We start from the raw sequence: 11,444 nt of genomic DNA on the forward strand, positions 1-11,444 counted from the left end.
AGGGCGCTTAAGCCCCCTCATGGGCGCTTAAGCCCCCTGAGCAGGCTTAAGCCTCCATTTGCAGGCTTAAGCCCCCTCTTCTGGGCAATTTCCTATACTCATATTTTTCATGCATCTTTCTTGGGGAATCAATCCTACACATTTTACAACCTATTTAACAAGCTTGTGATATCCCTATATCATTGCTCAACTCTCATCCTCTCATCATTGATTTAACGGAAATTGGGCAGCATAATCTTTGTTTTCTCAACGTTTCCCAACTTAGCACAAGGTACCTAATTGACTTTCCAGCTCAACATATCCAATACATAAAAATACATTCATGCATTTAACTTACAGTAAGCATCATACACCAATATCTTCATTACTTACAATATTACATCATGTCTTAATTACAAATCTCATATACATGCCAAAGGACTTAGCTACAAAATGAACATGATCAAAGCAAGTAACCCTGTATCAGATACCCATTACTACTACAATGATCATGCACTAAGTCCTCCAAAATACATCATGTGGCATCAAAATATACATATAGCAATGCTAAATGGCATGCAACTCAACATGTCCAGCTATCAGGTACAGTCTACTCACGCTTCTTGCCTCGATCAACCTCACCTCTATCAGTACCTGAAATGATGCCCCACAACACGGGGTGAGATATACGAATATATCACAGTAAACCAGAGGTCCTTGGAGATCACTCCACCCTAAGGTTCACTTTGATGTACACATAATCATAATAGCTTAACACATTCTTATCCACAAGCATCACATGGACTTCCAAGAGAGATCCACTATGGGGAAGTCCTTTCCTCAATCTAGGAACCTCCAAGAGGGATCCACATAGGGATGTTCCTCTTAGGCTCTAACCACATGGAGATCCACATAGGGCTGTTTCCAAGGGAAGTCCTTTCCTCAATCTAGGAACCTCCAAGAGGGATCCACATAGGGCTGTTCCTCTTAGGCTATAACCACATGGAGATCCACATAGGGTTGTTTCCAAGGGAAGTTCCTACCAATCATCCTCATCATAATACTATCACGCATAACCTCAATCACAATCCTCAACCATTACCTCATTCATTATTGCTACTTCTATAATCATTCCTCAATTACTCTTAAACAATCAAACATCAACCAATAATCATCAATCAATCATAACATGTATCAATGCATGAATCAATGCATGAGCATACAATCACTATCATAATTACATATCACATCTCATAAACCATTTCTCCTCAACGGAGTATGGTGGAACACTCAATGGGATCAACCACAAGGTCCAAAGGTTTACCTTGCTCTTTGAGCTTTCCTCAATTGCACACAACCCCAAGGGTTGGTCACTCCACTTGGTCCTCTTGCCTCAATCCTATCAACACAAGGAATACAATCAAACAATGCTAACAATGCAAGGAAATCCATAGTTCCAAGCCTAGATTTCTCCAAACATCAAAGCCTACTAAAATAACACTATAAACTCATTTCTACCGATTAAATGTCATTCCTAGCATTTTTCACAACATACTCTAAGCCTCATTCTTCCTTGAACATAGCCAATCTACTCAACATTTCATAAAAACCCTAAAACACTATTCATTAACCCTAAACTCATGCAAATCTCCAAGAATCATGTGAAAGAGAGTGGAAACTTACCACCAATGATCACACAATAGAGGAATGAGTGTTCCTCAAGCTTCCATGGAGGTTGAAACCCCCAAAACCCCAAAATCTCACAAAGGGCCGAATTTTTGAGGGGCAATATCCCTCTCCACAATGCTCCCCACTCAAAACTAAGCTTGGATTATGAAAGAGGAGAAGATTTAGAGTGGTTTAGGCTTTTGAACGGATGGATTTGGTTGAGGATTGCTCCACCTAGGGTTCTCCCTCTCCTTTCCTCTTCCTTTTCCCCTCTTCTCCTTCTTCTCTTCTTTTCCTCTCTTCTGCACGACGGGTTGGGGAGGGACAATTGGGTTTCTTTTGTTGCATTGGTCACTTAACTTATGTTAAGTGACTTTAAGCGGGTATTGGTTCGTCTATCTATTCAACTCCATTAATTACCAAACTTTACCCAAAAGTCTGGAATATTATTCTAGGAATATTACTATTTTATTTTTATATTTTGGGTACTTTCGCCTGTACCCATTTATACCCCTTAATTTTCACTGAGTACACTTTTTAACTCCAAGTGACTCAGATTCATTTAATTAAGCCTTATACTTAATTTTACTCACTAAAATATGCTTAATTATTTAATTAAAATTAATCAATTAAATGCTTAAGTTCGGGGTATTATATTCACCCCACCTTTTTAACGATTTTGTCCTCAAAATCGACAAAACCACTCATTCAATCATCTATGGATTTATCGGAGAACTCTTCTTGTGTTCCCGAAGTTACCCTATTAATCAGTTCCTCTTTTCCTCATCATCTTATCATAAGATGAAATGTTTCATTCATGATTCAATCTATGTTTTATAATTAGGTGATACTAATATGTTCCAGCACTTTTATCTTTCATTTTCCTCAAGGGTCATACCTATTCACTTGATATTTAACCCTGACCTTCTGCGGTCCTACTAATAACCTCATACATAAAATCTCATCTGATGGAACTTCCAAGAGAGATCCGCTATGGGCTGTTTCTCTTAGGTATCTGACCACAAGGAGGTCCCGAAGGCTAACTCCAAGGGAAGTTCCCCTCAATATAGACCTTTCATGAGAATTCTCTATCTCATAGGATACTATCCTCATGGAGGTAATACCACTACATCCATGGAAAGGTCATTGCATACAATTTACCATCTTTTAGCAATCAATACATAGTCTAGTCTTTAATTACTAGACATAACGAATCACACAATCATAATTGAGTCCATAGTCTAAGCATGTGTGGCTCCAACCTCAATAAACTATGCATGTCATATTAATCTACATGCGTCATACCTCCCGTCAAGCGTGGGAACCTCTCTAGCTGGGGTTGGGTCGAAGTGCTAACATTTGCCGCTGCTGAAGGGTCATAGACCACTTGCACATGAGCAACTCGTCCCACGATCTGGGGACAATCCCTCGCATAGTGACCAGGTCTAGCACACTTGAAACATACGTTTTGACCCATCAAACAAACGCCCTTGTGATGCCTCCCACAGTTGTCACACTGGGGCACAAGAGGTCTTTCATTGTCCCAACTCTGTTGACTCCCGCTTCTCTTAAACTTTTCCTCAGATTGTTTAGCTTGTAATCTTTCTTTAATACTCCTGTCATCCATCTTCTTACCCTTTTCTGAAGTAGAGCCAGTTGCTCCACTAGCACCAGATGCTTGTGCCTCGGAAGACTTCTTACTTTTCAGCACACCATAAACTTCTTCCACCTTCCGGCATTGGTTCACGAATCTACCAAACTCTCGGATGTCACAATTTGACATCTTTCGAGACATCTCTCATTTAGACCCCATTGAAATTTAGAGGTCATCTCGGCCGGAATGGGTAAGGCTCTCCCATAGTTAGCATATTTCACCAATTCATTGAACTTGGCGAAATATTGGTCAATTGTCATCGACCCTTGCTTGAGATCGTTATACTCATTCTGTTTCTGTTCCCTAGCCTCCCTAGGAAAATAGTTATCCAAGAACAATGTCTCGAACAACCGCCAGGTGATTTCCCGGCCTTCAGCTTCTAATGGCTGCACGGTATTGGTCCACCAATCTTCCGCTTCCTCTTCCAGCATATAAACAGAGTAGATTAACTTCATTGCGTCAGGGCATCTCATCACCCTGAATATCTTCTCCATAGCTTGGAGCCATTTCGCAGCCGCCATTGGCTCATAACCTCCCTTAAAAGAAGGAGGTTTGTGTTTTCGGAAAGCCATCAATCTTCTTTCTTCAGCTTCATGCTCGTCAACACGCTCAACACGTGGTTGACGGACCTCAGTGTGATGGCTATGACTATCAGAATGGTGGCTAGCCTCACCTTCATTGTTACCCGCTACACCCTCTTCCTGTGAAGGAGGTGGAGAAGGCGTAGCAGTGTGAGGAGGAGGAGTGGGTTGCCGGTTCACGGGCCTAGGACCCCTCAACGTCCTCAACTCGGTCATCATCGCGGCCATAGCAGTCCGCGAGTCTTCATTTGTCTTTAACAAATTTTCATTGGCTTGCCTGCTAGCAGCCAACTCTCTCTGAACGGCTGCAAGAGCTTCAGCCACGGGATCAGGCGGTACGCCCGTTGCCCCACGGCCACTTCTGGGCCTCAACAATCACATTGGCTCAATTAAAATCCAGATAAGTTTTTCTTTTTAAAACGACGCCGAATTTAAAATAGCCAATTGCGTGATCATAACCATATTACCTTGCGGAATCAGATAAACCAAGCTTAACATCATGTTCTTATTCCATTTTTAAACCATTAATTTACTTCTTATTTATTTCCCAACTTCTACTATATTGTAGATCTCTTCGTTAGCTACGCGTGGTTTCAAACCGCTCCTCATTTGGAGCTCTGTAGCTCAAGTTATGACAATTTTACTAACTCAGGTGTATGCTGAAAAACTACGCGGGTAGGGCGCTTAAGCTCGCTCCAGGGCGCTTAAGCGCCCACAGACAGAGGGAATTTACATTTTTTAGCCACCAAGGGCGCTTAAGCTCGCTCCAGGGCGCTTAAGCGCGCTACCTGGGCGCTTAAGCCCCCATTTTGGGCGCTAAAGCCCCATGCGGCAGAAAGCTTTTGGTCTTCACAGGTGCATCAGGGCGCTTAAGCCCCCTCATGGGCGCTTAAGCCCCCTGAGCAGGCTTAAGCCTCCATTTGCAGGCTTAAGCCCCCTCTTCTGGGCAATTTCCTATACTCATATTTTTCATGCATCTTTCTTGGGGAATCAATCCTACACATTTTACAACCTATTTAACAAGCTTGTGATATCCCTATATCATTGCTCAACTCTCATCCTCTCATCATTGATTTAACGGAAATTGGGCAGCATAATCTTTGTTTTCTCAACGTTTCCCAACTTAGCACAAGGTACCTAATTGACTTTCCAGCTCAACATATCCAATACATAAAAATACATTCATGCATTTAACTTACAGTAAGCATCATACACCAATATCTTCATTACTTACAATATTACATCATGTCTTAATTACAAATCTCATATACATGCCAAAGGACTTAGCTACAAAATGAACATGATCAAAGCAAGTAACCCTGTATCAGATACCCATTACTACTACAATGATCATGCACTAAGTCCTCCAAAATACATCATGTGGCATCAAAATATACATATAGCAATGCTAAATGGCATGCAACTCAACATGTCCAGCTATCAGGTACAGTCTACTCACGCTTCTTGCCTCGATCAACCTCACCTCTATCAGTACCTGAAATGATGCCCCACAACACGGGGTGAGATATACGAATATATCACAGTAAACCAGAGGTCCTTGGAGATCACTCCACCCTAAGGTTCACTTTGATGTACACATAATCATAATAGCTTAACACATTCTTATCCACAAGCATCACATGGACTTCCAAGAGAGATCCACTATGGGCTGTTTCTCTTAGGCTCTTACCACATGGAGATCCACATAGGGCTGTTTCCAAGGGAAGTCCTTTCCTCAATCTAGGAACCTCCAAGAGGGATCCACATAGGGCTGTTCCTCTTAGGCTCTAACCACATGGAGATCCACATAGGGCTGTTTCCAAGGGAAGTCCTTTCCTCAATCTAGGAACCTCCAAGAGGGATCCACATAGGGCTGTTCCTCTTAGGCTCTAACCACATGGAGATCCACATAGGGCTGTTTCCAAGGGAAGTTCCTACCAATCATCCTCATCATAATACTATCACGCATAACCTCAATCACAATCCTCAACCATTACCTCATTCATTATTGCTACTTCTATAATCATTCCTCAATTACTCTTAAACAATCAAACATCAACCAATAATCATCAATCAATCATAACATGTATCAATGCATGAATCAATGCATGAGCATACAATCACTATCATAATTACATATCACATCTCATAAACCATTTCTCCTCAACGGAGTATGGTGGAACACTCAATGGGATCAACCACAAGGTCCAAAGGTTTACCTTGCTCTTTGAGCTTTCCTCAATTGCACACAACCCCAAGGGTTGGTCACTCCACTTGGTCCTCTTGCCTCAATCCTATCAACACAAGGAATACAATCAAACAATGCTAACAATGCAAGGAAATCCATAGTTCCAAGCCTAGATTTCTCCAAACATCAAAGCCTACTAAAATAACACTATAAACTCATTTCTACCGATTAAATGTCATTCCTAGCATTTTTCACAACATACTCTAAGCCTCATTCTTCCTTGAACATAGCCAATCTACTCAACATTTCATAAAAACCCTAAAACACTATTCATTAACCCTAAACTCATGCAAATCTCCAAGAATCATGTGAAAGAGAGTGGAAACTTACCACCAATGATCACACAATAGAGGAATGAGTGTTCCTCAAGCTTCCATGGAGGTTGAAACCCCCAAAACCCCAAAATCTCACAAAGGGCCGAATTTTTGAGGGGCAATATCCCTCTCCACAATGCTCCCCACTCAAAACTAAGCTTGGATTATGAAAGAGGAGAAGATTTAGAGTGGTTTAGGCTTTTGAACGGATGGATTTGGTTGAGGATTGCTCCACCTAGGGTTCTCCCTCTCCTTTCCTCTTCCTTTTCCCCTCTTCTCCTTCTTCTCTTCTTTTCCTCTCTTCTGCACGACGGGTTGGGGAGGGACAATTGGGTTTCTTTTGTTGCATTGGTCACTTAACTTATGTTAAGTGACTTTAAGCGGGTATTGGTTCGTCTATCTATTCAACTCCATTAATTACCAAACTTTACCCAAAAGTCTGGAATATTATTCTAGGAATATTACTATTTTATTTTTATATTTTGGGTACTTTCGCCTGTACCCATTTATACCCCTTAATTTTCACTGAGTACACTTTTTAACTCCAAGTGACTCAGATTCATTTAATTAAGCCTTATACTTAATTTTACTCACTAAAATATGCTTAATTATTTAATTAAAATTAATCAATTAAATGCTTAAGTTCGGGGTATTATACATAGGATGGTGTTTCCCTATGTTGGTATGTTGCATGACGATGCGTAAATCATACTTGGTAGTTAGCTGGCCAGTAGGACTATTTGCATCTGAGTTTCCTTAGGACAGCTTGAGAGCTCGAGGGATTTCTCCTGGAGATGTATTGCACTTTGCATAGATATGTATTTACTGCATTATTATTGTTATTGCTATTACACTGATATGGAACTGTGGGGTGGAGAGATGCTCCAAGGACCCCTGGTTTACTGGATATATTCGTATATCTCACCCCGTGTTGTGGGGACCCCCCTTTCAGGTAAGGATGCTGCGGGAGCCTCTGGTGGCAAGTGGCCATATCTGGATTAGCATATGCATGAAGTGTTGCATTTTTTTGAGATTATACATGTTGTTTTGTTAGCTCACATGTATAGAATTGTAATTAATAGACAATGATAGATTTATGATTTGTATATTGGAATGGACTTAGCCTATGCTCATGCCTTTGGTCATCCCTTTTGTTGATGGGAGCCAAGGGAATGATCATAGTGTTTTGTAAACTAAGTTCCATGATTTGTAATGAATATGTACTGTAAATGATGCCTACTTGACATTCAATATATGCATGCTTGTTATGTATTGAGTTATGGAATTGGTTGGGCTGGGAATCAATTAGGTACCTTTGTTTAAATTGGGGAAACGTTGAGAAAACAAAGGTTATGCTGCCAAATTCTAGCTAAATCTCATGAGGAGAGGTTGGATGAGTGCTAGGATTAAGTTTTGAGGCATGAACCATTGGGGTTTGGAATGGGGATGCATCTTCCCCTAGACTTGGACTTGAAAAATGAGGGTAATGGAATTCCCTGAAAGCGCGCTTTAGCGCCCAAAGTGCGCGCTTTAGCGCCCTGCTGCCCCTGTGACAGCCATTTCTTTCGGGCTCAGCGCGCTTTAGCGCCCTGCTGCCCCTGTGACAGTCATTTCTTTCGGGCTCAGCGCGCTTTAGCGCCCAAAGTGCGCGCTTTAGCGCCCTGAGAGCCCTTTTTCCTTCGGGTGGTGCGCGCTTTACCGCCCTGCGCGCCTGGGAAGTTAGTTCTTCCCTGCCAGCGCGCGCTTTAGCGCCCGATAGCGCGCTTTAGCGCGTGCGGCCTGTTTTCAATAGAAGCAAGTGTTGCTTTGAATTGGCACATCTTGGGCTACGGTACTCCGATTTGAGCGCGGTTTGAACCCACGCGTAGCTAACGTAGAGATCTACAATATAGTAGAAGTTGGGAAATAAATAAGAAGTAGATTAATGGTTTAAAAATGGAATAAGTACATGATATTAAGCTTGATTTATCTGATTCCGCAAAGTAATATGGTTATAATAAACAATGGGATATTTTAAATTCTGCGTCGTTTTAAAAAGAAAAATTTATCCGGATTTTAATCGAGCCAATGTGATTGTAACTGTGCTTAATATCATAATGCGATGTTAACAAACCGGTTCTAGAACGGGGTGTTAGATTAAAGGGAAAGTAACTACATGTTATGATAATTGTCTTAAGATGGTGGAGCATGTTTTAATGTCATAAGCACTGCCATTTCACCTTCTCAAGACAATAAAAGGAGAGGAAAGAACTACAGTGCAGGAAAAGGAATCGGCTTCACAGAAAATTTAATACGCCGGAATGCTGTTCTTACTCTTTCCTTAAGGCCTTCATTTTCACTCTCAACCTCCCCACTTTCTTTGTCGAGCTCTGCCACATTCCCATCAATGTTAATTATCAACTTCCCATTTTCTCCTACCTTCACATCTCCAAAGAGTGCAACGAGGAGGGCAACCATAACCTTCTCTGTCTTCTTCTCATTCTCTTCCTCAATTTTTATGGCATCCGATTCATCCATTATTTTTGGGGCCTCACGGCTCATATTTAAAACTAGAGAAACAATTGAATCTGACACCATGTCACTAATGGGGTCTGATGTCCAATGCAAGGAGATACGCTTCTCAGACTCATGCTTCACTGTCACGCACCTATGGACATGCAATGTTGGAACTCCAGATTCTTCATCCACTAAGGGCTCAACACTCTCATATAGGTGTTTGAGTCTATGCTGTATGACACAAAAGGCACCTGAATAAGGGATGGTAATTCTCTGACTAATGTTTGCTGTTGATAGCTGTGAGAAGATATGAAGATCTTCAGGTGCCATTATCTGATATGTGAAGCCTTTTTTTACTAGCAAACCACTGACAGTTTCACCAACTTCCGGTGTTTTTTCGGCCAGCTTCCCAATGGTTTTTGCCATTTTCTGCGAGTTGAAATACATCTCAACAGACTGACAGTTTTTTGGAGTGAGGATTTTGGTGTTACGATCAGCAAATTGACCCATGAGCTTCTGTTTGAGCCTCCCCATCTCATTAGCTTCCCCATGAACGAGAATTATGTTGGGAGGATTGAGCTCTTCTAAGAAAGCACTTGTTTGAGCAGAGTCAGCATGAGCAGAAAAGGAAATGTAGTGCACCTGCATGTTGAGAGGTGCAGTGAGTCCATTCATGAGAGTAACTTCCTTTGGTTCATTGATGATGGTTTTTGCCAGTGTCCCTTCAACAACATACCCTGGTATAATGCAAGCATTTTTTTTGTCAGAGCACCACATATCAAAAAATTGCCGTGACAACCCACTCTGAAGTCCATTAGGGCTTGCCATCATGACAGATGGTCCAACATCCTTGAAAACTTCAATGCTACTTAAGGCCGATATGTACTTGAATGAAAAAGGATTGGACTTTGCATTTTGGATCCGGTCATTCATGGAAAGGGTGTAGGTCTCATACACAGTCAAACATTTTTTAGCAAGAGGAGAAGCATAATGGATTGGTATATTCTGGAGCTCAGGATGATTTGCCCAGTATTCATCAAGAATGAGGAGGAGCTCCTGTGCACGACCAAGCGCGAATGCCGGAATCAACACACGACCCCCTTGAGAAATGGTTGAGTGGATAACATCAGTGAAGCGTTTTTCACGCGTGTGGCGAGGCTGGTGGTGCTGTACACCATAGGTGGATTCTATAATGCAAACATCAGGGGAAAACTGTGGTGTTTCAGCAGCACGGAGATGTCTGTCTTCCTCGCGTGAATAGTCTCCTGTGTATAGGACTCGAACACCTGCAATGTCAACCATAAACATAGCAGCACCAAGGACATGGCCTGCAGTATAACACCAGAATCGAATACCGTTCACTTCAACCGTTTGATGGAAATCAATAACCTGCAGTCAAGTCAGTAATTACAGTTAGTGTTAGGAAATCAAGTCAACAACATGCATATTACATATATTAATAACAATACATAAAATATTGAGGTTATTGAATACTTGCATCAAACAGTTGGAGTGCACAAGTTAATTTTAACAACAACATCAATAAATAAAACCATGAAAACATACCTCAATTTTATCCATGGAGCGGTTGATGTCGTGTTCATCGAAGAGCATATCTTCAATAGAGACCTTGCTGACTTTGACAAAATCAGACAAGAGGAGTTTGTAAATGGCCTTAGTGGCGTAGGTCATGAAGACGCGACCTCTGAAGGTGGTTTTTTCAAGAAAATAAGGTAAAGAAGCAGCGTGATCCAAGTGAAAGTGAGTGATGAGAAGGACATCGACGGTAGAAGGGTCAATCTCGTCGAAGTATGGCAAAGCAGCCATGCCGGAATAAGCAGGGTGTATTCCACAATCGAACAATACTGTTTTGCCTTTGTATGTCATGTAAACACATGATCGACCAACTTCGTTTCCAGCACCTAATGGCGTCACTATCAGTTTTTCTTCATCTCTATCTCTGTTGCTGTTGCTGTTTCCACTTTCACGTCTCTTCACTGAACCCATTTCCTAATTCGATGAATCTCTGATTCTCTCTCTCTCTCTCTCCCCCACTTCTACTCACAGCGTTAGAAAAAAGCCCTACTACCACTGTTCTCACCCTTTAAAACGACGTCGTTTTGTCCCAAATTTCCCGAGAATAACATGCAAAAAGTCGACCACAGTGGGAGAACCACGACCTTCTGATCCGAAGTCAGACGCGCTAATCCACTGCGCTATGCGGTCGTATTTGTCATGTCACTTCATAAAATTTGATTTATCAATCTTTTAAATCACTAAATATCTTCCGGTGTGTCCTCACAAATTGTACCAAAATGTTTTTTTTCTTTTTCTTTTAACTATTATAACACCGCAGTTATTTTTTTTTATTTTTTTTTTAAATATTGACTCAATTACTGGAAAGCCTCATCAAACCATGCTTCCCGATGAATTTCAGTGATGACCTTAACGAAACTGATACTTTTTTGTTTCGTTGCCCAATTGTAATTTTCTTAAGTCAAAAT

General features: G+C 41.4%; 1 protein-coding gene and 2 long non-coding RNA genes across 3 annotated transcripts; all 3 read right to left on the reverse strand.

The window, feature by feature from the left end:
• Nucleotides 1-366: 366 nt before the first annotated feature.
• Nucleotides 367-1,743, reverse strand: LOC133284170 (uncharacterized). Its single transcript, XR_009747874.1, has 3 exons — nt 1,663-1,743; nt 1,304-1,378; nt 367-633 (listed from the first exon to the last, which is right to left on the reverse strand). It is a non-coding gene; the product is annotated as an uncharacterized LOC133284170 (long non-coding RNA).
• A 3,367-nt stretch (nt 1,744-5,110) lies between these two features.
• On the reverse strand, nt 5,111-6,540 carry LOC133284169 (uncharacterized). The gene is made up of 3 exons (XR_009747873.1): nt 6,461-6,540; nt 6,102-6,176; nt 5,111-5,377 (listed from the first exon to the last, which is right to left on the reverse strand). It is a non-coding gene; the product is annotated as an uncharacterized LOC133284169 (long non-coding RNA).
• Nucleotides 6,541-8,563: 2,023 nt separating this feature from the next.
• Nucleotides 8,564-10,989, reverse strand: LOC133284217 (cleavage and polyadenylation specificity factor subunit 3-I-like). Its single transcript, XM_061481214.1, has 2 exons — nt 10,507-10,989; nt 8,564-10,329 (listed from the first exon to the last, which is right to left on the reverse strand). The coding sequence occupies exons 1-2, from the start codon at nt 10,945-10,947 to the stop codon at nt 8,695-8,697; spliced, it is 2,076 nt and encodes a 691-aa protein (XP_061337198.1). The 5' UTR covers nt 10,948-10,989; the 3' UTR covers nt 8,564-8,694.
• Nucleotides 10,990-11,444: the final 455 nt, after the last annotated feature.

This window comes from Gastrolobium bilobum, unplaced genomic scaffold (genome assembly GCF_033153095.1).
Source record: "Gastrolobium bilobum isolate Gb01-03AN ecotype WA unplaced genomic scaffold, APGP_CSIRO_Gbil_v1 utg19911, whole genome shotgun sequence".
In the NCBI taxonomy this organism is placed as follows: Eukaryota; Viridiplantae; Streptophyta; class Magnoliopsida; order Fabales; family Fabaceae; genus Gastrolobium; species Gastrolobium bilobum.

What these genes read in the sequence shown, in the direction of transcription:
- LOC133284217 (XM_061481214.1), bottom strand. Translation starts at nt 10,947, where the DNA reads ATGGGTTCAGTGAAGAGACGTGAAAGTGGAAACAGCAACAGCAACAGA. An exon ending in GCTCCATGGATAAAATTGAG is followed by an intron (nt 10,330 to 10,506) that starts GTATGTTTTCAT and finishes ACTTGACTGCAG; the next exon opens with GTTATTGATTTCCATCAAAC.